This window comes from Mus pahari, chromosome 7, assembly GCF_900095145.1.
Source record: "Mus pahari chromosome 7, PAHARI_EIJ_v1.1, whole genome shotgun sequence".
Classification (NCBI taxonomy): domain Eukaryota; kingdom Metazoa; phylum Chordata; class Mammalia; order Rodentia; family Muridae; genus Mus; species Mus pahari.
The window spans coordinates 74,210,533-74,237,208 of NC_034596.1; the positions used below are offsets into that span (position 1 = coordinate 74,210,533).

The 26,676-nt window shown below is 46.0% G+C and overlaps 1 protein-coding gene across 1 annotated transcript in view; it reads left to right on the top strand.

Moving 5' to 3' along the window:
- Positions 1–14,188: 14,188 nt before the first annotated feature.
- The window catches only part of Plekhh1 (pleckstrin homology, MyTH4 and FERM domain containing H1), a 49,033-nt gene continuing 36,545 nt past the window's right edge, over positions 14,189–26,676 (top strand). Inside the window, exons 1-2 of the mRNA XM_021201454.1 lie at positions 14,189–14,440; positions 25,231–25,401. Coding sequence (XP_021057113.1) covers positions 25,279–25,401 — 123 coding nt within the window. The 5' untranslated portion in view covers positions 14,189–14,440; positions 25,231–25,278. The remainder of the gene's footprint in view (positions 14,441–25,230; positions 25,402–26,676) is intronic.

Below are 26,676 nucleotides of genomic sequence, written 5' to 3' on the forward strand. Positions count from 1 at the left end.
AGAGGCAGGTGGATTTCTGAGTTTGAGGCCAGCCTGGTCTACAGAGTGAGTTCCAGGACAGCCAGGGCTACACAGAGAAACCCTGTCTCGAAAAACGGAAAACAACAACAACAACAACAATAACAACAACAACAACAAAACCAAATGTGTCCCTTGCATGCAGTCTTTTCAGGTAGGCATCTTCCATTTAGTAATCTGTATTTACGTCTTCTCCATATTGTCCCATTGCTTGGTACTACATTCTTTGCATGATGCATTTAAATATTCCATAGCCTAGCTTCATCAATGATCAACTCGTGTCAAATCTTACTTCTTTTATACATCCACAAACTCTCCCTATATATTTTTTAAAAGCAAATACCAGGTATTATGTATCATTTTTGATACTGCATTTTTAAATACCGAGTAAGATTCCAGCGTCAGTGTACACACAGTTTGTACATACACCTACTAAAAGAACATCTTTGTTGCTTCCAACATTCAGTGATTAAGAACAGGTTGTTAGGGTAGGAGTTGTAGGCCTGATGTGCTTTGACTGAGCAAGACGAATCCCCAACACTGTGGCAACAATTTGAATGCACTTACACAAGTCCCAGTACTCAAAAGAAAGAGTAGGGAGCCCAGTGAGATGACTCAGCAGGTAAACATGCCTGTTACATGTAGGAGCCACATGGTGCAGGGAGAGAATTCAGTCACACAAATTGTCCTCTGACCACCACATATATGCCCCCCACAAATAAATAACTAAAATAAACAAATAAATAAATAAAATATAATACATAAAATACAAACATAGGAGAGACCAGGCATGGTGGCACACACCTTTGATTCTAGTACTTGGGAGACAGAAGCAGGAAGGTTTCTATGAGTTAGAGTCTAGCCTTGTCTACATAGAAAGTTCCGGAACAGCCAGGGTGACCCTGCCTCAAAGCAATACGTAAGAACAGAGGTGCTTATGAATGCTGTGCAATTTTGGGTGTGGGCATAAGTTTTCAGCTGCTTTGGGTGGATACCAAGGATCTTAAATGCTGGATCACATGGTGAGCGGAGGTGAGGTCTCAGAAAACTCCAAACTGCCCTCTAATGTGGCCATACCCTTCTGTATTCCTAGGAGGTTTTTTTTGTTTTGTTTTGTTTTTTTTTCGAGACAGGGTTTCTCTGTGTAGCCGTGGCTGTCCTGGATCTCACTCTGTAGACCAGGCTGGCCTCGAACTCAGAAATCCGCCTGCCTCTGCCTCCCCAGTGCTGGGACTAAAGGCGTGCGCCACCACGCCTGGCATCCTAGGAGTTTTGAATGTTCTTGATTTGGACCTTCCTATCAGGTATGTAGTGGCAGCTCATCTCTCTCCTTCATGAGGTTCTCAGTCACGAGAGGAGAGGGGAGGGACAGTTAAGCCTGAAGAAGGCAGCAGGAGGCTCTGAAGTAGTTGCTGAACAATATTGTTTATTTTTCGGAAGTTGGTATAGAGCCGGATGATACACAGCTGTCAGTCAAAACTCATTGTTTTTATTAGGGAAAGTTCATAAATTACATCACAAAGGCAGACGTGTGGGTTTCCCCCTCATTATGCTCTGGTATGAGTAGATTTCTACAGGAGAAGCCAACGCAAAAAAAGTCAGTAAGGAAGCCCTTGAATGTAAAGTCTCCGAGTCATGAAAAGAGAACTAGATACAGGGCATCAGGCTCAGCGGGGTGGTGGCATGTGCCTTCAATTCCAGCGCTTGAGAGGCAGAGACACAAGGATCTATGTGAGTTTGAGGTTAGCCTGATCTACAGAGTAAGTTCCAGGACAGCCCAGGTTACACAGAGAAACCCTGCCTCAAAAGACAAAACAACAACAACAACACAGACAAGCAAAAAGCATTAAGATCTGGAGACATGATCAAGGTGACAGTGGGAACTAGTAAGTGTACTTTCACAGAGCTCAAGGTCCTTAGCAATACAGCAAATTCAATGCCAGTCTCTAATAAAACCTGGTCTCAAATAATTAAAGAAAATATGATGTAACAGGGAAAAATGCAAAACAAGACTAGGAACACATTGAGACCATGTCACTTCAGACTTCTGAGTTTGGGTTTAACTGGGAAGGCTGTAAATCTATGGAAGGAGAGAGCTGACTTGAGCACCTAGGAATCATGGGAGAGCTCCATTATACACACACACACACACACAAACACACATTGTCTACCTCTGTCTGTCTCTGCTGTCTCTGTCTCTGTGTGTGTATCTCTGTGTGTGTGTGTGCCTGTCTCTGTCTCTCTCTCTCTCTGAAATGTCACTCCAACTCTGCTGCTGTCCCGCTGTCCTTTCTGAGCCAGCAGTCAACCCAGATTCTCAGCATATTTAACAGAATTTCCATCCTAGAGATTAAAAACTGAACTCTAAGCTGGTCACCTCCCCTCTGTGCCTCCCTTTGCCAGGATACAGGGAGAGCAATCGTCTGAGGGGGGACAAAGGAGTATTGTTAAGGGGAGCCTGGTTACTAGAGGGCTTTGCAACTAAAAGCTTTTGTGCCTGTCTAAGCCTTCTGCCCCCCAGGGGACACTGTATGCTTGTCCCAACTTTACCATATCAGTTCAAAGGGAAATTTCAGCCAGACATAGCGATTACAGAAAGGTATCTTGGGACTTGGCAACATTAATAGGCTAAGAATTTCTATCATGACATCTCATCCAAGCCCAGAGCCCAGATCACCAGCTCTATTGGGTCCTGGGATGGGGTAGAATTTTTTTTTTTTTTGAGAACTGAATTGAGAGATTCTTCCCCTAGGAGCTGGCTGGGGGCAGACTGGCCTGGGGCTCCAAAACAGGTGGTTTGCATCACAGAAAGTAGGGTAAAACCCAGCTCTCTTCTTGTCTGGCTCTTCTAGAACTCACTCACCCTAAGGAAAAGATGCATGATTCAACAGAGTCTGTCTTGCCTGGACATCCCATTTAGCTTCAGGTGCTAGTTGATTAATAAATACGTATTTGCTGTCGGATTTGATCCGACAAATACTCATTTGATCTGAGGTCTTGTCTGCTGGGGAAAGCCCTGTCTCAAAAAGCAGAAAATATCATGGTGTGGGGGATGAACTCTTATAATCCTAGGTGTATGTGGGATGGTGAGGATTCAAGTCCAGAACTAGGGGGCTAGCTCATGAAGGGAAAAACAAACAAAACAAAAAACAAAAAAGCACCCCAAACAAAAATCAACCAACCAACCAACCAACAATAAAAAAAAATCCCTACTAGACTACTACCCATCAACCTAATGACCTGGGTTTGGATCTCCAGAACGGTAACCCCAGAGGCCACACAGGAAACAGGAAGCAGAGACAAGAGAGCCTGCAGAAGCTTGACAGCTAGCTACTCCAAGCTAAGATCAAAGGAAGACCCATGAGGGAGTCAGGGCTACAGTTAGGAATAAGGATGAGTATGGGTGGCTATGGATGGCAAGAAGGGACGGAAGGGAAATGGGTTCAGGACTTCCTCCTCCAAACTAACAGCTATGCTTCTCCCCTGAATGCTCGAGGTCAGGTCTCTGGGCCACACCCACCCAGTCAGCACAAGCTTCCTTCTTTTCTCGAGTGCAGAAAGTGGCTGAAAACAGCCTTTCACTGGTAGGATGTGAGATGGGCTTGGATTAGAAATAAAAGCCCAATGTAACTCTGTCCCTAGACTTGTGTCTGCTTCTTTAATACTTGGGCAACAGCCAGACCACAAGAACACAGTGTATAATAGGAACCCGGTAATGCTCTTGTGGTCATAGTTTAATTGCTTTGAAGAGATAATAGGGGAGCCACACAATAATAGAGGCATGTGAGTCCCCTCTGACCTAAAATTGATTCCTAACTCCGCCAGATCCCTGCTGCCATATTCCTCTCCAGTATCCTATCCAGTTGGAGACCTAAAGGGCTGGCACTCACCCTGAAGGATGGGGCCACATTTGCTTTTGGACAGAGAACTGTGGCTTTATTGAATTGGTTGTCAATTTCCCCTAATCTCAGCTTTCTCCCTTTCTCATGAGATCAATACTTTTTAAACATTTTAGTAGCTTTTATTAGAAAATGATTCATGCTTCTTGTAAAAATGTTTGAACAATATAGAAAAGAACAAAACAGAAACTAAAAAAAAAAAAAAACTACTGAATTTCTTTACCCAAAGAAAAATCATTTTGTGTGTGGAGAGGTGAATTTTCCATATATGCTTATAAATCATATTCTACATACTTTGACTCATATGTCTTTTGTTTGTTTAACAGAAAGTAAGTCTACATGCTTTTTATTCAAATGTTTTAATTTAGTTCTTTAGGAATCTGAGACAATGTATTCTGACAGTATTTGTCCCCCCCCCAGTCCCTCCTAGATCCTCTCTCTTCTTCCTTTTCACACAACTTCATGTGCTTTCTCACTTAAAACAATTTTTTGCATCTATTTACTTTATTTCTTGTGTGTGAATATTTTTTCTGCATGCATGTCTATGCACCACATGCATGTCCAGTACCCTGAGAGGTCAGAAAAGGGTGCTGGGTTCCCAGGAACTGGAGTTATAACGTTTGTAGCCACCATATGGGTGCTGGGAATTGAACCCTGGTCCTCTACTAGAGCAAAAATCACTCCAAACTGTGAGCCATTCTTCTGGGCCTTCTCTTTTTCCAACCTATATACTTTTTAAAAAGTTGTTTTATGTGGCATCAGATAATGACATGACTATAATTCCATATCAATAAATATCATCATCATCTCAGAGCTTAATACTATATGGCACTTATTTTGCTGAGTCACCATTATAATGCTGATTTACGAGGCCACGATGGAAGGTTTGCATCCTTCCTCCTCCCTTTATTTTGCTCTTATCGATGTTATAAGTCCTGAGAATATCTCTCATTCTTCTCTTGACATGATGTGGTGGTTTGAATGAGAACAGCCCCTGTAGGCTCCTATGTTTGAATACTTGGTCCTCAGGTAGAACTGTTTGGGAAGGATAAGGAGGTGTGGTCTTGTTGGAGAAGGCATGTCACTCTGGTGGTGGGCTTTGAATTTTCAAATACTCATGCCATTCTTTATGTGTTCTCTGCCTCCTGCTTGCATGTTTTGTTGTTGTTGTTGTTGTTGCTGTTTTTGTTTTTTGGGTTTTTTGGTTTTTGTGTTTTTTGGTTTATCGAGACAGGGTTTCTCTGTGTATCCCTGACTGTCCTGGAACTCACTTTGTAGACCAGGCTGGCCTCGAACTCAGAAATCCGCCTGCCTCTGCCTCCCAAGTGCTGGGATTAAAGGCGTGTGCCACCACTGCCCAGCCTGCTTGCAGTTTTGAGACATGGACTCTCAGCTGTCCCTACTACTACTGCTACTACTATTCTCTCTCTCCATCACTACAGCTTCTAACCCTCTGAAACCATAAGCCCTATTAAGTGCCTTCTTTTATACGTCGTCTTTTCGTGATGTTTTATCACAGCAATAGAAAAGTAACTAAACACAAGAAGGATGAGAAATACTCAATGGATCTAACTCAAGAAAGGACATAATGATCGCATAGTGGCGTGTCAGTGAAAGCAGAGGTTTGGGGTAAAGACCCGAGGGAAAACTGTCATCTTCCATTTATAGAGTTTCTGGTCTTATATTTATGACTACATATGTACATTGCTATTTGACCAGGACGAGTAGCAAATGTATCCCGGGAACCTTATTTTTGCATCACAGTGGGTTTATTGTAACACTGAACATTTTGCTTCTCAAACGAATCACAATTTTTGCAAGAGTGTCTTTTGTTCTGGGGAGCCCAGGTCCATAAAAGTATGAACTCTACGTCCAGGAAACCTGTGCTTTCAGGATCAGAACATTCCAGAAGCCATCTGAATGTTTCCCCAATGGAACACGGGGCAACAAGGCATTCTTGAAAGAAGCAACAGACCTGGGGTCACTCCAAGAGCAGTGCCATCCTAGGAAACTGTTCTGCTCCACCTATACCCTCCCTTATAAGTCTGAAGTCTGTATGTCACCTATTTGACTTCTCTGGTTGGGCTGCCTTGAAAGGAAGCAATGGCTTCTCACTAGACCTGAACTAAGAAGTTCAGAGCCTAGACATCTGTAAATTCCATGTTTAAGTTTTTAAAAAAAGTTTTAAAGATTTATTTTCAAGTGTGTGCGTGTGTGTGTGTGTGTGTGTGTGTGTGTGTGAGAGAGAGAGAGAGAGAGAGAGAGAGAGAGAGAGAGAGAGAGAGAGAGAAGGTATGTGCATAGTGTGCTAGTGTGCAGGTACCTTAGGCAACAGGTATCAGATCCCTCTGGAGCTGAAGTCACAAGTGTTTGTGAGCCACCCAATGTGGGTGCTGGGAAGTGAACTTGGGTCCTCTTTGAGAACAGTGTGCACTCAACAACTGAGCCATCTCTCCAGCCCCTAAATCCCCTTTTAAAAGGTCCATTGTCCGTGCCTGCGATGGTTTATGTATGCTAGGCCCAGGGAGTGGCACTATTAGAAGGTATGGTCCTGTTGGAGTAGGTGTGTCACTGTGGGTGCGGGCTTTAACTGGAGAGATGGTTTAGCAGTTAAAAACCCTGACTGCTCTTCTGGAGGTCCTGAGCTCAAATCCCAGCAACCACATGGTGGCTCACAACCATCCATAATGAGATCTAACTTCCACTTCTGGAGTGTCTGAAGACAGCTACAGTGTACTTATATATAATAAATAAATAAATGTTTGAAAAATAAAAATCAATCAATCAATAAATCTTTGATCCAGAGCAAGTGGGGCCAGAGAGAGCAATTTAAGAAATAATAATAATAAGAAGAATAAGAATACCCTCATCCTTACTGCCTGGAAGTCAGTATTCTGCTAACAGCCTTCAGATGAAGATGTAGAACTCTCAACTCTGACTGCACCATGACTGCCTGCATGCTGCCATGTTTCCACTTTGGTGATAATGGGCTGAACCTCTGAACCTGTAAGCCAGCCCAATTAAATGTTGTGTCCTTACAAGAGTGGCTTCGGTTATGGAGTCTCTTCATAATAGTAAAACCCTAACTAAGACAATGCTCTTCCCTGAAATTCCAAAAAAGCTCATTTCTGCCCATGCCTCCAGAGGCAGGAAGCTGAGAACTCTCATCTCATCCCAGCTCTGCATGCTGTTACTTTATTGCTGGGTGGGTAAAGGTGGCCTCTAAGTATGCAACTGGGAGGGTTCTTTTCCATCTTTCCCAGTGGCACCCTAGTCTCTCCCTGGCAGCCAGTGCTGGGGTTTGAGCCCAGCCCCTGCCATATGCTAAGCAAGTGCTCACCCCCAGACTTAGTGTTTTAGTATCACCGAGTTTCCCTGCTCAGTTACATAATCTCACCTAGAATAAACTGAGTCTCACCTAGAATAAGTGGTTTTTTTTTTTAAGATTTATTTATTTATTTTATGTATGTGAGTACACTGTAGCTGTACAGATGGTTGTGAGCCTTCATGTGGTTGTTGGGAATTGAATTTTTAGGACCTCTGTTCACTCTGGTCAACCCCTCTGCTCTGGGCAACCCTGCTCACTCCAGCCCAAAGCCTTATTATTATTATAATCCTCAGACATACCAGAAGGGGGCGTCAGATCTCATTACGGGTGGTTATGAACTCAGGACCTTCGGAAGAGCAGTCAGTGCTCCTACCCGCTGAGCCATCTCGCCAGCCCCTAGAATAAGTGTTATAGGCTGCTTGTTCAATCCCCTGATCTGTAGAAAAACAAAGAACATGAACATAGTATAGAGAGTTGAAAGTCTTCATTTTGGATTAAGGATGTGGCTGGGTTGGTAAAGTGCCTTTCTAGCATGCACGAAGCCCTGGATTCAGTCTCTAGTACCACACAACTGAGGTACTCAGGAGGTACATGCAAGATAATCAAAAGTCCAAGTTATTCTCTGCTACACAGCAATATTGAGGCCAGCATAGGCTACAGGAGACCCTTTCTTTAAAAACAAAACAAAACACCAAAATATCTCCATTCTAAGTGGGGATTACAGATCCACTAACGTCTGTGTTTGGAGGTTGATCAAAGCACACAGTGGTCAAATCAAAAGAGAACTGATCTGGCCCTTGGCATGTCTGGGAGTCAGGATGCTGGAGCCTCTGGGTCCCTTGGGAAAGCAAATAGGCCACCGTGGCCACTAGATGGCACTGGGAGATAGCCTCTCATTTCCCTCTGGGTCATGCCCAGAAGAAGGTGGACAGGTTAGATGTGAGTTGATCACTAAGAGCAGCAGACAGAATGTCCAGGAAGGTAGGAGGCTGCTGAGCAGAAAAGTGTGACAGCTTAAGTCTTGGGCTGATAAGGGAGACCGCCTCCCTGTTCTTTTCTAACTAAACCAGTGTAACCAGATCTATCAGTCCCTGAGGTAGGCCCCAGCAGTGACCAAGGCCATGCTCTTTGCAATAGTCAGGCCCAGCAGGGCTTGAGTCCCAGTGTGACCACATATCTTCTACCTTAGTGTGCTTTACTCACAAAATGGAGATAAAAACAGCTCCAGGCACAGAGAGTTGTGAGAACTGAAGTCGCTCCTTTGAAAGGTTCTTTCTTTTCCTTTCTAATGTTCTTATTCAAATGCTTTAAAAAATGCTCAGCAGTTGTCTGGAAGAACATGCTCACACACACACACACACACACACACACACACACACACATTAAATGTGTGTTTCTCAATTAGCAAGTCAGACAAAGCAATTCACACTTGTTCTCAGTGCCCTGGAATGGCAGACCCTGGGATGATTAGTGATGTTGCTTTTCTCCCCGCTGGCCATTCTGACACTAGCCAGAAGAGCTCGGTTCTCCTCCCAGATCCTGGCCCTCCTGAAATGTCCATCTTCTATCACTGAGAGTGGGAGTCATAAAAGCCTTGCTCTGTTTGGTTTCACAGATTAACAGAGGCATGAGAACTTGGGGAGACTGTCCTCAGATCACAACAAAGAGACTGAGCAAGAACACGTATGCACAGCCCTATGTGTTGTGTAGGTCCCCACACTAGATCATAGGGCTCTTCCTATTGGAGAAAACAGGGGTTCAGAGGAAGGCCAGCCAGAGAGCATGGTGAAGTCTTTCTAGATCCAGCTGCCTGGAACTGACCTCTGTTCCACATTTCCCCTTTCCTGACCTACAGTAGATGTGCAGCAGACATGATTTGAACATATAAATCAGAACCCTCAGCCGAGCAGTGGTGGCGCACGCCTTTAATCCCAGCACTTGGGAGGCAGAGGCAGGCAGATTTCTGAGTTCAAGCCCAGCCTGGTCTACAGAGTGAGTTCCAGGACAGCCAGGACTACACAGAGAAGCCCTGCCTCGAAAAACCAAATCAATCAATTAATCAATCAGATCCTTGGTTTCCCAGACCTCTTGCCCTGTTCCCTCTACCCCGATGAGCTTACAGAAGCTGAAATGGAGCCAAGTTGGTGAAGTAGGGGGTGAGACTTCTTCAGCTTGTGTCTGTCACAGGCTGAACAGAGCACAATGTCAGAACTAAGCTAAGAACAGCAATTTGAACTCTGGAATTGGGATGCCAGAGGTTACATGCTGTCACTGGAAAACTCATGAATTTGACGTTGCTGTATATCTACCACGGAAAAGGAGCCATATACCTAGCTCTGTCACTGACTCAAATTTTCTTGTCTTCTCTCTCAGGGTTTCTCCCAACATGGGGCTTCTCTGCTGAGTTGATATGAGCGGGCATTTGTTTTTATCATGTGGGTAAAAGGCGATAGAGAAACAGACCATCCAAAACTGGGATGCGGCGAGCTCTGTGATGATCTAGAGCTGGCTAGATTTCCCTGGTCCTCATTTCCTACAGTCCACAACTCAGCTTCTTTTTTTCCTTTCTTCTGTTCTTATCCTACTGAGACGCCCCTGCCTGGCTCCTTCTTGCCCACAGCTGCACTGGGCAGATCATTTTGCGTTGACATAATGTTGTAATTATATCCGTTCTACCCTGTGTTTCCATCTGGGGCTGCTAGTCTCTGAGGCAATCACAGAAATGTCAGAATAGGATGTCTGGTCTACTAGTCAATACAGACACCCAACAAGCCCTAAGAAAGAGATAACACAGCATCCTACGTACCCCCAGGCCTGCTGACTCAAAAGATCACGGGTGGGACCTGAAATCTATGGTTTTAATCAATGCTCCCAGGATGTTATAATGTGAAGTCAGATTGGAAATCTGTCTATCCACTCATCAGGGTCTTCCTTGCTCGGAGTCCCTTTCCATCCCTTTCTGTCTTGTTTCCTTTAGCACCACGGCAGTCCTTTCTGCCTTTATTCCTTCCAGACTGCTTTTCATGTAATAACAATCCCTACATGCTTATAATATGCCAGACACTAGGGCAGGCCTTTGATCTCCACCTTTTAAATACCATTTTAGGAAATAACTGATTCCTGTTCTACGGAGGAAAAGGCCTGACTTCCCCATCCTCTGTCTGGCTCCCTCTGATTCCACAGATCTTATAGCTATATGTGGTCACTGAGTCAGGTCCATCCTGTGCCCCCCTCTGGGAACAGCCAAGAGTGTAGGGTAGATATGTGGAGCCCTAAGGTTTATCTTCTTAACACAATGCTTAGAAAACAGCAGGTAGTTAAGACGTATGTGTTGGTGAGCAGCGGGGCGAGCAATGGGAGAACAGGGAAGTTGGGACAGCTTTTGCTCATTCAACATTCATTCATTCATTCATTCATTCTCCTGCTCATTCTCCAGCCCCACTCCTCCAGGCCTTCCATTAGACAGTGCCTCTCTCTGCATGCCCAACCACTGCCCATCTAGGCCACCTTAAGATTCTAACCCCAGTCTTGGCTCAACTCCACAATTGCCCTAGCTGCAGCAAATGACCTCTTGGCTTCCCTAAGGACTACCATGCTCTACCCCTGGCTATGAGGCAGGGATTAGACTAGGGTTATCCCTACTTCCCCATTCCTAGAAATCTGGGCTCTGCCCCACTTTCTTCTCTGCCTTTCCCTCTCCATTCTTCTTCTAAAAGAAGGAGGCAGAAGGAAGGCTGCTTTGATTCCAGAAGGTTTTAGTGACTCAAGGGGGCGTGGCTTTTTGCAGCCCAGGACCTGCTCAGAGAAAACAGGCAGTCTCCTGAGAACAGGACTTGCTAATCACTCTGTAATCCCAGAGTTCTAGAGTTCTCCTGTTTCTCCATCCAGGAGAGACAGGAATTGCAGTCCTGTAACAAAGGGGCTCTTTAAGAGCAGAGAGCAGGTCTTGACCATCTTTATATCCTCCTGCCTCAGACTTTACTAGAGAGAGTGTCTGGGAAACATTTGCCCTCCAGAAAATATGTGCTCAAAGATCAAATAACAAAAGCTGCCATATGTAGGTCTCCTGCTAAATGTCAGCTACCATAGTATCTCATTCAATTCTTTCAGATTTATTTTTTTAAGATTTTTTTTATTTATTTTATGTATATGAGTACACTGTAGCTGTACAGATGGTTGTGAGCCTTCATGTGGTTGTTGGGTATTGAATTTAGGACCTCTCCTCACTCCGGGTGACCTCACTGGCTCCGGCCCAAAGATTTACTTATTATTATAAATAAGTACACTGTAGCTGTCTTCAGATGTACCAGAAGAGGGCATCAGATCGCATTACAAGTGGTTGTGAGCCACCATGTGGTTGCTGGGATTTGAACTCAGGACCTTTGGTAGAGCAGTCAGTGCTCTTAACTGCTGAGCCATCTCACCAACCCCTCAGATTTATTGTTAATTTCTATTTATGTGTATGTATGTATGTCTTCATGTGTATGCCATGTATATGGGGCCCAAGGAGGTCAGAAAAGGGTATTAGATTCCCCGAAGCTGGAGTTTTCAGCCAGTTGTGAGCCACCAGAGGATGTGGGTGATGGGAACTGAATTCAGGTACTCTTGACCTGGGAGGTATCTCTCCAGCCCCTCCCTCAACTAATTCTTCCTAAAGAATTTATTACTAACAACACTTTACAAAGGAAGAAATAACCCAGAAAATCCAGCAACTTCTGGAAAGTCACATGACTAAAGTGACAAAGTGGGGATTTGAACTGAAGTCTCTCCAGTTTTCAGGTTCCTCTTCTTTCCCATAGTGCTATCCAGGAACCTGGGACCAGACTAAGATACAATTATACCGACTCTGTATGGACTTAGTCAACATTCCAGCCTCAGCTTTCTAGTGTGTGTATACAAACAGACTCCTCTACCCCAGAAGTGAGGTTGGCATTTGAAATGGTCTAGTCATGAATCTGTACTCCAGAGCTTGGTTATATAAGCACTTCAAAGGCCATCAAAATATATACCCAACACTAGCTAGGTCTTAATGTGCTTGAGAGGAAATAATCTTTCCTCCGTGAAATAAGTGGTTTCATGACACAGAATCAGTCAGGAAGACTATCTGGGCCCTGCTGCCTTTGAATGAATCAGATAAGGCCAACTGTTGGCCTGCCTTTAAGTGGGGTAGGTGACTTTTTTGTGCCTGCTTGCTGGTACATGAGCATTTAGCTGATTTGGCCTCGGCATTTAAAATATCTCACCCTTAGGAACTTTTTTTTTTTTTTTTTTTTTTTTTGAGACAGGGTTTCTCTGTATAGCCCTGGCTGTCCTGGAACTCACTTTATAGACCAGGCTGGCCTTGAGCTTAGAAATCCACCTGCCTCTGCCTCCCAAGTGCTGGGACTAAAGGCATGCGCCACCACCGCCTGGCCAAATGTAAGTTTTTTTTTTTTAATACATCATACTTTTCATCAACAAATTAATAATGTCAGGAATAAAAAAGCAAGCTGGGTGTGGTAGCATTTAGTCCTGGCATTCTGGAGGCAGAGGCCAGCAGACCTCCGTGAGTTCAAGGCCAGGCTGATCTACAAGGTGGGTTACAGATCAGCCAGGGAGATACTTGCTATGATCCTGTCTGGGGGGGGCACGGGGGGGAGTGAAAAGAAGGGCTGCTTAATTAGTGTTAAAAGGTGTTCGTAAGTACACATATATGGATATACACAGATGCATATGAATACATATATGAATATGCATATACATAATATACATAATGAGAATAGTTGCATTTGGGTAGGGGTGATCTGCCAAAAAGGGAGAAAGTTTTAGTGTCCACTGTTAGCCCTCTGTATTTTTTTTCTTTTGGTTTTTTTTTTTTTTTTTTTTTTTGAGACATGGTTTCTCTGTATAGCTCTGGCTGTCCTGAAACTCACTCTGTAGACCAGGCTTCGAACTCAGAAATCCACCTGCCTCTGCCTCCCAAGTGCTGGGATGAAAGGCGTGCACCACCATTGCCCAGCAGCCCTCTGTATTTGAAATTCATATTATGCTCAAGATTGACTATTCAAAGTAAACGGAAGCGTCACCCGTTCACAACACCCAGAGATCTTGCCTATAAAGTCTCTTGGAGTCCCACCCACCCAATTTAACTGCCTTTCTTAGTTTCCGAGCTTTCAAAACTGTGCATGCATGAGAATGCCTGAGGAGGTTTGCTCCTTGGGCAATTCCCCTCTCTGCTCCCACCCCCAGATTCAGATTTAAACCTGGGGTGGGGCTGGGGATTTTTCTTGGTGAGTGCTTGGAGTGAATATTCTAGGCCCCCGGGTGTTTTGTTTCTGTTCAGTCTATGGAATTGGGAAAGGCAGCTTTTGTTTTTGTCTTCTCCTTTCCTTTTCCTATCCTTTCCTTTCCTTCTTTTTTTCTTTTTTGTGCTGGGAATCAAACCCAGGACCTCCTTGATGAGTTCCGCCGCCAGGCTAAAAGAAGCAGTATTCCAAAGCGGCTCCTTCGTAGCTACAGTTCATTTGCATCTTCCTCAGCCCCATCCCCTAACCAAACATCTATAGTGTCCCACTCCCTCTGGGTGTGTAATTATTATTGTGTGAGTTAGGTATTGCAAACCAGGGCTCCTGGCCCTTCTGGCTCCCTGGCTGTCGCCTTTAAAATAAGTAAGACATACACAAACAAACAGGTTCTCCTGGAGCTGTAGTGACACGCTCCCCCTTCTCTCTCTCAACTCCAAATCAGTTGTGCAGACTGCTCCCAGTAACCAGGTGGGACTTTCCTACAGGTGGCTAGACACTCGCTGGGACCTCCTTCGGCGGAGGGAGGGTTCAGTCTGGTGAGCATCCCGTGGGGGATCCCACGCTGTCTGGGGGGTCGCAGCGTGCAGCCAACCCTCCGGACGGCCCCGGCCGCGCCCCGCGGTGGGAGGCTGCGGCTGCTGAGGTCATTTCCTGTGCCTGGCCGCGAGCTGCCCGCCGAGCGAGCGCGGTGCGGACACAGCCGGCGCGGCGCTGCAGCCAGCGCTGGGGCGGGCTTTGTGCGGAGCTCCGGGGACCTTCCAGGCTCCGACCTCGGCCCGCCACGCCCACCGCGACCCCTGCCGCGGGGGAGCGGAGACCCGGCGGCCTCTCGGCACTCGGGGAGAACCACTGCGGGGCAGAGGCGCGCGTGGCGGCCGGGGTCGCGGCGGGACTCCCTGCAGCTCACTCAGGTGAGCCGGGCGGGTCCGGGAGGGCCGGGGGGGTGTGCCGCCCGAAGAGGGCGTTCGGCGGGGCGGCCGGGGCTGACTCCTCGCGGCCGGGAGGGCAACTCTGGAGCAGGTGCCTCCCTACCTGGGAGCCGTGGGACGGGCGCAGGCAACCGGGAGCTCCTGGACACCCGCACTGGGAGGCGGTGACTGCCCCTCCCGCACTAGGTCCTGCTGTTTGGGACCGGCTTGATCCAGTTGCTCCTGGGAAGGCCCCCGGGATGTACGTGCTGGCTTCCTTCCACCCGGGTGCTCTCCGCTCAACCCTTCCGCTCCTCTCAGCAGCTTGTCCTAGGTTGCTTGTTAATGTGATTTCTGGATGTCTCTCCTAGGAGTCCTAGGAGTCAGGCTGAACTCTTACTGACGCGTCCTGCCAAGCAGAAAAGAGCACAGGTTGGGCTCTGAGTGACATCAGGGGCTTTGTGTCCTAGCAATCTTAGGAATACGTCTCCCACGGAGGGTGACAGAGGTAGCGAGACCCTGTGGAAATAGAATGTTCTCCCTGTTGCTCCTTCAGCGTACTTCCTCCCTGTCAGGATCTTCAATCAGCTTCTACTGTAAATCCGCCTCATAAAACTTACTGACATTGACGAACTCCGGGTTTCAGGAGAATGCTCAAGAAAGATCGTTATTTGAAATAACTAACCCTACACCCCCACACCCCCAATGTAGTAGCTATCAATCCTCAGCACCAGACTTTCTGGACTGTCTTGTTCCGGACACCGCGGTGCAAATAGTCGCCACTCAGTTCAACAGTCCATTCACCTTTCTCTGTAAAGGAGGGAACTAGGACTCAGAGAACTTGTGTCTTGCCCAAGGTTATAGTGAAAGACTGTAAAGGTCACGTAGAGACAGGACTCAAACGTAAGCCTGCTAGATTCCACATGAGATACTGTCCATTGCCTTCCCCCAGCTGCCTAAGGGACCCACTCAGAGCTGTTTTGTGACATCTTTATTAACCCTGTGGTCCCAAATTTAGAGAAATGAACAATTAGCCTAAAACAGTTGTGCTGCCCTTCTGACTGAAACGGTCATCAGCGGTAGAGAGAAGTGTGTTCCTCTCATTCCTCTCTTCATGGTGTATTTTTTTCTTTTTTCTCTTCTCTTTACTTCTTTTCACTGTTTGTCTCTTTCTCCTTCCCCCTCCTTTTCTGAGTCTCTCAACAGCCCTCCTGCCTTAGCAGCCTGTCTAGTGCTTGGTGACACGTCACCACATCCAACTCATCTCTCCTAATTATTTTCCTTATCTCTACAAGGCTATATCTATTGAAATCTGTGTTCAACCTGTGTTACAGGTTGGGGAATGTTTTATTCGTGTAGATGTTTAGGTGCAGGAATTCCCTCCGTCACTTGAGCACAGGTGCTGAGCCACCATCTGTATTCTACAGATGGACCAATAAGCTGTCTAACCCTGTCTGACCCTCTACTAATAGCCGGTTCCAGACTGATAATATAGCCTGGCATGGTGGTCTGTCCCTATAATCAAAATACTTGGAAGGGTAAGGAAGTTGGGATCACAGTCTACTACGTAGCAAGTTCCAGGCCTGCCTAGGCTATATAATAAGACCCTGAGAGAAAACCAAACGCTGGAGTCTGATTTGAAGAATAGGTACTTACTGTTGGCTGAAGTATGAATTAGGGGAGCCTCAAGGGAATGCACTTTACAGTGTTCTTTACTTAACCCTATGATCCCATTTCTAGGACTACCCTTCAGATATATGCTGATACATATAAAATGAGGCATATTCATTGAATATTCATTGTAGTATTGTTTATTTTAGCAAAAGGTTGGAAAGAACTCAAATGTCCATCAACAAGGGACTCTTAAATAAGGTCATGTAATAGCCTCACAATAGGATGCATTAAGGTTCTTGAACAGGATGTATGCTGACGGGAAGAGCTCTGAGTGCTGCTGTTAAGTACAGGGAATATAGTGTATCAGGCTATAGAGGTGGCTCAGCAGTTAAGGGCTTACCGCTCTTGCAGAACATCTGAGTTTGGTTCTAAGCATCTTCATCCATGGCAACTGCAACTCCATTTCATCTGTCACCCACCCTGTTCTCCCTCTGGCCTCTGAGGACACCACACACACACACATACACGCATTATAGTTACACATTATACATACACATACATATTACACACACACACACACATACACATATTACACACATACACATTACACATACACATATTACACACATGCAAACTACACACATTACACACATACACATACAAATTACATACACATATACACACATGCACACACATTACACACACACATACACATTACACACACACACATATATTTAATCCCAGCACATGGAAGACAGACAGAGGCAGATCTCTGGGAGTTCAAGGCCAGCCTGATCTACAGTGAGTTCCAGAACAGCCAGGGCTCTTATACAGAGAAACCCTGTCTTTTTTTCTGTACTCTAGATAGTTCTAAAAACACACACAAAAACAAAACAAAACAAACAAACAAAACGAATAACAGTTGAAGTTCAGTAGTGGGAAGACGTTTTACTGTGTACCTTATACTCTTTTTTTTTTTTTTTTTAAATACTGAAAAATAAGAAGACTGTGATTATTAAAAAGTACCATGTGGCCAGGTAGTGGTGGTGCATGCCTTTGATCCCAGCACTTGGGAGGCAGAGGCAGGCGGATTTCTGAGTTCGAGGCCAGCCTAGTCTACACAGAGTTCCAGGACAGCCAGGGCTACACAGAGAAACCCTGTCTCGAAAAACAAAAACAAAAACAAACAAACAAACAAAAAGTACCATGTGGGGATGCCAGTAAGCATATTTTTTTTTCACATTTTTTTTAAGTAAGCATATTCTTAACCACATATCCTCATATGCCTGGGGAACACTAACTGTCAGTCATTGAGTGTTTATAAATTCAATAAGGGTCAGACTTAGACAATACTCTTAAAATTTCAAGGGACTTCTGTGCAGTGTCTCTCCCCCCCCTTCCTTTCCATTGTACAGGTATAGAAGAACCCTAGCCCTCACACACAGTAAGCACACCCAACCCTGGGATGGCTGACCCCCGCACCCCCAGGGCTATCCTAGGGCTGGTCCCTCCTAGCTCTAGCTCTGGTACTGGGAATATGGGATGTCACACCCAGATAAAATTACATCTCCCTCCATAGCACAGGCTGTCCTGGAATCTGAGGCTTTTTCCCTGTCTTAGCCTCCTAAGTGCTGGGGTTACGCTCTGAACGACCCTGCCCAGCTTGGAATTGCTGTTTTGACGAAGGTCAAAAAGACAGTTGAATGTTGACAGCTTCATAGGTCTGAACTGGTATCACTGCTCTTGTTTTCAAATATTGCCGTCAATTTCAGAGCAGAACTGGGGACCAGCAGAGTTAATGGGTTATTTAGTGTCTGGCCTGCTATTCAGACCCAGGTTGTTTGGTCTTAGCTTGGGATCGTCAGAGCTGTGCTGTTTCTCCTTCTGTTGATACCTAGGTTCTCAAGAGATAGGGCATGCTCTCCCACTTTCCTGCATCTCTTCTAACACCGTCTGAAGGATGGGACGATGCTCACACCCAATTGAGGTGGAGTGTTTGGTGCTGAGATCAGAGGGATCCCTGTGTCTTGTCTGTTCCCCACCTCCTCCCAGATGCATCAGGAGGCGTGGTGGTCTTCCTTTCCCACAGTTGGCCTCTAAGAGAGTAGCACTCAGATTACATGACAGCCCATCCCTAGAAATGGAAATCACATGGGGCCCTAACATCCTCCCAGTCCAGAAAAAAATTGCATTTTCTTCCTCTTCCTCCTCCTCCTCTTCCTCTTCTTCCTCCTCTTCCTCCCCCTCTCTCTTTCTTTCTCTTTCCCTTCTCTCTTTTTCTTCTTCTTTCTTTCCTCCTCCTCCCTTCTTTCTTCTCTCCTCCTCTTCTCCCCTCCCCCTCATCCTTCTTGGAAGTTTCTTACTAGTGAACCCTCTGCCTCAGCCTCCAGAGTGCTGGAATTACACATGTGTATCACCAAGCCTGTCCCTCCCTCCCTTCTGGTGATGTTATTGGAAGTATTGTGTGGTCCTGGGCCTACAGTAACCAGACTTGAAGGCTTGAAAGATGGAAGATCTTTAACAGCCTTACTGCTCGAATATTGCACATAGGAATCACCATAAGTTGGCTGAATTAAGTTAAACCTCGGCATTTTGTCTATTTCTGGCCAAATTTGCCCCAGCAATCTCATAGCAAGTTTGTGTTTTCCCTGATACAGACTGAGTGCAAAGTCACCAAACTGGTCTTGTGTGTTTTTTTCCACAACCTTTTCTAGCCCCAACCCTTGCCTCTAGCATGCCCCTGTGGGCCTCTATGACACTATGTCCAGGGTGCTGGGAATGCAGAGCTTCCAGACAGCAGGTAGGGCCCTGGACATCATCTGGTCCATCTGTCATGCACTCAGCCTTCTGGGCCCTAGTAAAGCAAGAGAACAGGTTTCAGGCGAGTGGTCATGGGGTGATGAAGTATTGCCGAGTCTCCTCACTTCTTGTGTGTGTTGTAGTTTCCCAACAAAACTGTGGAGAAGGAATAAAAAAACCAAACAAAATCCAATAGTGCTGTGTCTGTTTCCAGCTCATTAAGCTACATCCCCAACCTGTCTAGTTGATTTCTTTGGCCATAATGTGTTTATTCTAGGCAAGCCAGGTACCACTGATGTCTACTGTCACTACTGAAGCATTCTCACAGAAAGAGGACTGTTGTAGATGTTGGGATAGCAGGATTCTTGGCTCAGTTCTGCTCTTCCCAGTTTGTCTCTAAATGGATCACACGTGCAAGTAACCTCTTGTATTCACTGTAAATAATTATATTTGCGCTCTCTCTCTCTCTCTCTCTCTCTCTCTCTCTCTCTCTCTCTCTCAAGTTCACATGTTGTGATGCTTTGAAAAGTGGGGTCTGGGTTGGTTAAGCACTAGCCATGCAAGCGTGAGGACCTGGGTTTGAACTCCAGCATTCTTATTTTTAACAAAACAAAACAGGGTGTGGCCACATACCTGAAATCTCAGCTCTGGGGAGGCTGAGACAAGAGAATCCCTGGAACCTGTTGGCCAGTGAACTCCGTGTTCAGTGAAAGACCTGCTCTCAGAAACCAGCAACAAACTCATAAATAAAGTGGAGTTCACATCTGTGTACACACACACACACAATTTTAAAATGCCAGCGATTCCTTTCTGTCTATCCTTGAACATCTTTTTTTTTTTTTTTTTTTTTTTGGTGTATGGTACAAGAACACTTAGGAGGCAAAGTTCAGTTTCGCTAGTATCTTCCCCTAACAGCTCCTGCTTTATAGCTGTAGATGCTGCCACCTGCTTTAGCCTGAAGAGCCTCCGGGCCTTTGACTTGGCAATAGATACCCTTACTCTAGATATGATTCCAAACCTTTAAATCCCTTCACATGCCGTGCTCGGAGGCAAGCCTACCTCGAGCCCCAGCCTCCTCAGGACTTGTCAGCATCCCAAGGAGGAGAGAAGGATCAGATTCTCCAAGGGAGAAAGCACTCCCTGGAGTCTAAGGGTAATCTCAAATATCACTGCCAGGCAGGCACTAGAGATGTTCAGTTTCCCAAATTCTAGGAGACTGATAATCTGACATTTCCCAGTCCCCACAGAATCTCTGCAGCAGTTTGAACAATCAAACTGCTTTAAATTTAAATACTTAAGTATTTAAATCAAACTCAAGTCACCAAATTTCCAGTGACCTTCCTCTCAACTTCTGGGCTTTTCTTGGGTGCTTTAGTTCCTAGCCCTGGACTGGAGAACAAGACTCCCCTAGTCCCAGTCTCAGATCTGCCACTTTTCCTGTTTATAGGACGAAAACCACAGTTTCCCCTGAAGGACAAGGAGACTAAAAACACACAGCAGCGTCCCAGCCTTCTCCAGGCCGCCTAGACTCTGTTTGTCTCTACCGCAGTGATCTTAGCTCAGATAAGGTCATGTTTTGTTTTTGTCTTTTGTCTTCCTGCTTGTTCCAGTCCGTCCCAGTCTTTTGAAGTAGGACTGGCTGGGAGGTCACAATGTCCCTATTGTCCAGGATGACACTTCTGGGTTTAGGTCATGTGTCCAGTGTTCAGAGGATCCCAGAGCCGAAAGAATCAGACATTAGACCTATCAGTGGCTTAATTGTTCTGCTCTTCTCTCCCGGGCTACTGGCGAGGTAGTGGTGGCAGAATAGCTGAGCCCTAGATGCCTTGGAAAATCTGGGCTATAGGTTTACCTTAGTTCTGAGGCTTCTGAAAGACATTTGAAAATTTTGACAATTTATCTTTTCTTTGTGGAATCAGGAATAGAATGCCTCAAGTATGCTAGGCCAGCAGGTGTCCCACTACTGGCCTGTACCACTGGACCACCAACCTCTTTCTTTCTTTTCCCTCTCTTTTATTTTGATTTGAGTGGGCTTTGGAACCAGAATCCCAGTTCACTCCTGGCCAGCTGTAGAAGGTATTCAGACTCTCTTCCTTGGTGACTTTGTGTGGACAGTAGTGTCTTCCTAACAGCTTCTAGGTTGACCTGAAGAAAGAGACTGCATGTGTCTGCTGTAGAGTAAGGATTCCAGAAGTCCTTATTTGTAAAGCCTAACTGGGAGACCTAGCACTGGCCTACCACAGTGCCACACACCCTTAGTGTCCGCATTCCAGAGGCAGAGGCAAAGGCAGGCAGAGCTAAGGCCAGCCTGGTCTACATAGCAAGTTCCAAGATAGCCAGGGCTGCACAGTGAGACCCTGTTTCCAAGACAACAAACAAAACCACAATGGGAGAAATCTATTAATCAAAGTCAAGTGTGAAGGGAGACGCAGAATTGGTGATTAACCGTGAAAGAAGCTCACTGTTGCTCCCAGGTATGCAAATAACTGGCAACAGCACGGAAAGTGACAGGGTTTTCAGAGGCCGCTTGGCTCCTGAAGAATGAGAGACGAGGATGGCAAAGCACAACACATTTTATATAGACATTTCCAAGCATATTTTCAAGTAGAAAGGCCAGTATAACCAACTTCCATAGATCCATCACTCAGCTTCCCAAATCACCAGCAGTTTTTTTTGTCTTTTTTTTTAAGCTAGCCTTTTCTTTTTTTTTAAAGATTTATTATTATACATAAGTACACTGTAGCTGACTTCAGACACACCAGAAGAGGGCGTCAGATCTCATTACGGGTGGTTGTGAGCCACCATGTGGTTGCTGGGATTTGAACTTCAGAAGAGCAGTCAGTGCTCTTACCCGCTGAGCCATCTCGCCAGCCCTATTTTTGTCTTTTGAGAAGGGGTTTCTCTGTGTAGCCCTGGCTGTCTTGGAACTCACACCTGTAGACCAGGCTGGCCTTGAACTCCTAGAAATCCTATTGCCTCTGCCTCCCAAGTGCTGGGATATTTATAAACATAACCTCCTCAGTCCATATGTTACTTACATGTCTATGTTCTCAGGGCTGACCATTTGGTACTGGATAGCCAATCAGTGTGCTCTTCCCTGGGGAAGACAATTTATTTCTCCAGCTCTCAGAATGTCTAGGGTTGAGGCCTCATGAGCTCTCCCCCCTCCGTGTTAGCATGTCTACAGCTGTTATCCTTGTTCAGGTCACAGCTGTATTTTTTTAACTTTATTTTATGTGTATGGGTGTCTTGCCTGCGAGTGAGTCTGCACCTCATTCACGTCACCTTGCGCCTCTGCCTCTAAGCTCAGGCATCAGCAGAGGCCAGAAGAAGGACTTGGAGCCCCTGGAGCTGGAGTTACAGATAGGAGTTGCCATGTGAGTGCTGGGAATTAAATCCAGGTCCCCCAGAAAAAGTCAGTGTTCTTAACTGCTGAGCTGTCTCTTCAGCCCAAATTGTCACTATTTCTAACAGATCTTACTTGACATGTTCTTAACTCACTCTGTCACCATAAGATATTTTATCATTTTCCCTACAAATCATATATAATACTTAACAGGTGATATTAAAGAATACTATCAACTTAGAACTATTAACAGTTGTGGGGTTTCTGGTGGTTTTTTGTTTGTTTGTTTGTGTTTTTGTTTTTTCTTTGAGACAGGGAAGGTTTCTCTGTGTAGCTCTGGCTGTCCTGGAATTCAGTATATAGAGCAAGCTGGCCTCTGTCTGCCTGCCTCTGCCTCCTGAGTGCTGGTTTTAAAGGTGTGCACCACCATGGCCTGGCTTTAACAGTCTTTCTTAAAGTGATTTGCTATTCAGGTGGCCTTTGCTCATGGTTTGGTCCTGGCTTTCTTTATGCTTACTGCTGAGAGAACGGACTTGCTGCCTGGGAGACTTGCAAGTCCTGATTCTGATGGCCCCTTCCAGCTCTCCTCTCCTGCTCACTCTCTGTCTCCAGGCTCAGGCACACCCATGCCTGCTTCCTTTCTCAACCTTGACCCAGTTGTTTTCTTGTCTACACTACAGGTAAGGGGCTTCTGGGTAAATTCCCCTGGCTAGGGCTGTGAAAGGTGGCATCTAGAAGTCTTCTGGGTTGCATCTTACGACTTGAAGGGGAGGAGAGTTTGTTCCCAGTCAAGATGATCCAGTGACAGTCAGCAAGGTCCCAGCTAAAGAGAAAAGTGTCAAGGAAACCCAGAGCATATTTCCTGTCCACTCTCAGCCCATCTAACATCAACAGAGATAGAGTCCGGACCAAAGCGGGAACCACACAGAGCTCTGCTTCCCGATAGCTGTGTGGCTCACTTTAGAGGAATCTGTTTTCTTAAACACCAAGGCCCCCACCTCTCCTGTACTCAGCCCCTTTCCCTGCTTCTATTTGTCTAGCATATCGATGGCACAGTGTTATAATGGAAAACTTCAAGGCAGGGACCTCTCCTTCAACAGCAGAGCCTAGAATGGGATCTGACAATACGGCAGTTGAGCAGACAGTTAAATGAAAAACAAGGGGGCCCTGTGTTTCACTTCTTATCCAGTTGGAATAGCTACCATCCAGAAAGCAGGTGACAGGAAGTGCTGGCAAGGTTGTGAAGGAGGAGGGAGTCACTGCTAATAGGAATGTAAATGTAAACTAGTATGACATGGAGATTACCATGGAAGTTTAAGAAATTAAAAACAGGGGAGGTGTTCATGAACCTCCATCCCTACCTGAGGAGCTATGAACTGTCAAGGCTTCTGGAGGGAGAGTCATTTCTTTTTGAGGGCGGGATGGACACCACACCCTCAAAAGTACATGGACACCACGAATTGCAGTCACGTTATTTTTTTAAATGTCATAAAAAATTAAGAGTATAACTTCCAAATGACTCAGCTGAACTACTCCTAGGCATATTCCCAAAGGACTCCATATCCTACCACAGGCATACTTGGTCATCCATGTTACCATTATACTGTTCTTCATACAAAGGAAATGGAAGCAGCCTGAGTGTTCAACCAGTGAGTAGATAATGGAAATGTGGCGTATGCCAAGTGGAGGTTTGTTCATCTGTAAATAAGAATGTAACTGTGAGCTGGGCGTGGTGGCAAAAGCCTTTAATCCCAGCACTCGGGAGGCAGAGGCAGGTGGATTTCTGAGTTCAAGGCCAGCCTGGTCTACAGAGTGAGTTACACAGAGTGGGCTACACAGAGAATCCCTGTCTCGAAAAAACAAAACAAAACAAAACAAAACAAAAAACAAAACAAAAAAAGGAATGTAACTGTGGAATCTTTAGAAAAACTGATAGATCTGGAAATTATTATATTAAGCAAAGTAACTTCATCTCAGAAAGAGTCTGCCTCTTCTTATCTCACACATGGATCTTAGCTTTCAGTGTGTGTGTGTGGGGGGGGGGGTTGAGCAAGAGTGGGTATGGGTTCTTGTAGGGCCCCATCGTCCAGGTTGAATAGCCTTCGTTCCATCATAACAGCTGTGAATATTTGCAAGTGACTCTCCCAAGCTCTCCCCCCACCCCAACCCTAGACTGGGTTTGTTGACTTTTGAAGTTCCCACCTAGAAGGAGGGCCTGACCCCTCCCCTCAGATGTCTGAAGCTCTGTCTCACTTCCTGCTCTCGCCTTCATTTCACATGGCCCTGTGGGGCTGGAGTATATAAACTGGAATGTCAGGGTGAGGAGATGCCTTCTCTGCAGCTGTAGGGAAGCTCATCCCTTCTGGGTGAACCGGCTTTGCAGTCACCCACGTTCCTATAAGTACCCTTTCCCTGTGCTCTGTGAGTAAGCCTGACACACTCACTGGTTTCCCAAGTTGGACTTTGGTGGAATTATCTTTGGTTTGCGGTTGGTGCCCTGTAAGGAGGGAGTTGGTGTTTGTTTACATCTCCCCAGGAGAGAGTTTGAGCAACAGTTGGGAAACTAGAAAGGGAACTAGAGAGGGAAGAGCGGTGCTGAGGAAGGTGGGGTGGGCAAGAGAGCATGCGACAGGAGATTGAAGAAGGTGCCTGTCGGTCCAAGTGGGGCAGTGGGGTGGAGGAGGAGAGTGGACAAAAGCAACTTCCACTTGAAAATACCACAATAAGACCTAATGCTTCATATGCTAATTAAGAGAATCTAAAGCCTGAAACTCTTCTAAGGATCTCTTACTAGAATATATTAAAATGACCAAACAGACCACAGTCAGAAGAAAGCAGGTTCTTCTTAAGGTGTCTTGGGTCCAGATGCTGCTTAGCCACCTGCTCCTGGCGCTGGATGCCCTGGGCTGAGAGAAGGGGACGCCGACGGGACAGTTGGAACCACCCTTGTCCCCACCCTGTTGCTCTGCCCTTTGCTCTCCTTTTCTCCTCCCGCACATTCCTCCTCCTCAGACTGTTATCTTTCCATTTTCAGCGTGCTGGATCTTGGAGCTCTCGGGAGTATTTGGAAGTTGGTTCCATCATGGCAGAAGTCAAGGTGGAGGTGGCCAGCATAGACTGGCAGAAGCGGTGCCTTTCCCTGGAAACGCAGCTTTTCCGCTTCCGCCTTCAGGCCAGCAAGATAAGGGAGCTACTGGCTGACAAGGTGAGTCCCTGGAGAACAGGCAGTTCCCTCACATCTTCAGGGCGGGGCAGGCAGAATGCACCCTTTCTGTCTCTCTCTCTCTCACTCGCTCCCTAAGTCTTTGCTACGTTTTTAGTGAAAAATGAAACTCCAAAACTGTCATGTGACATTTCTCCTGGCAGTGCCACCTCAGGTGCCACATACGGACAAACGATACAGTTGAGCTGGCATGGTGTAGCAGAGCTTTAATTCCAGCAGTGGGGAAGTGGAGGCCCGAAGAGCCCTCTGAGTTCAAGGCCGCTCCCATCGTCTAAGGATTCAAGGCCAACCTGGGCTACGTAATGAGATTGTCAGAAACAATTAAAATTTAAAAACAGTAAGGTTTTCTGGGGGTTCTCTGTCACTTTGAGCCCCAGTGGCTTATCTTTACCATTGTTTCCCTTGCTATTACTACTGCTGTTAACACTTTATCCTCTTTTGAGGCTGGACGGCTCTTTAGGAGAACAATGGGAATCCTGCCCATCCCTTATTATCAGGAGAGCCTCAGAAAGTGCCTGATTTTCTGGTGACAGCAAACAGGCTTTGGAAAAAGGCATGCCTAGCTCCGTGAACTTTGACCTCTCGGGCCAGGGCGTTCTATACCTCTGAGTTATTTTGAGACATATCTGATAACTTATGTAAGAGCTCAGACACAAATTAAGCAATGTGAGCAGGTGTGCTATCTTTATAAGCTTAGGCAGGCTGGTCTGCAACACTGAGCACTGTTGTCGTCACATGTCTCTGGGAAGGGACATCAAGTGGCTGACTCTCACAGGTATAACCTGTTCAGAGAGTGGAGAGCTGCAGTTGAAATGTATCTGTGTGGGTACACAGTAGGTGATGACTCAACTAACTGTTCTCGATGGTTCTGATTATAGTACCAGGGTACTTAGCTAATCCTTTCTGGGTACAAAGGTAACGCTCTGCTCACCCCTTATATGTAAGGTCCAAGCCTTGATTAGTAAAGCTGGAAAGAGTGAGGCAAATGACCAGCTCCCTTTGGTGCTCCTGGAGCTCCCTTTGCAGCCTGGAGCAAGTGGGCAGTGTCATTTTGGCCTTTCCATGGCTGGGGCATGGCCTTGGACTAGATTGGACTTGAACTCTTGAACTTGAGTCTGTTGGCATTGCCTTCTTAGTTCAGACAGTGTAGGGTTCTTGTGGATGCCAGCGGGTACTGCCACCTCAGGGAGAGGATAGTGGGTCTAAGGATGACGTGGTCAGAACCCCTTTGCCAGAACCACCCAGTGGGTTGTGTGC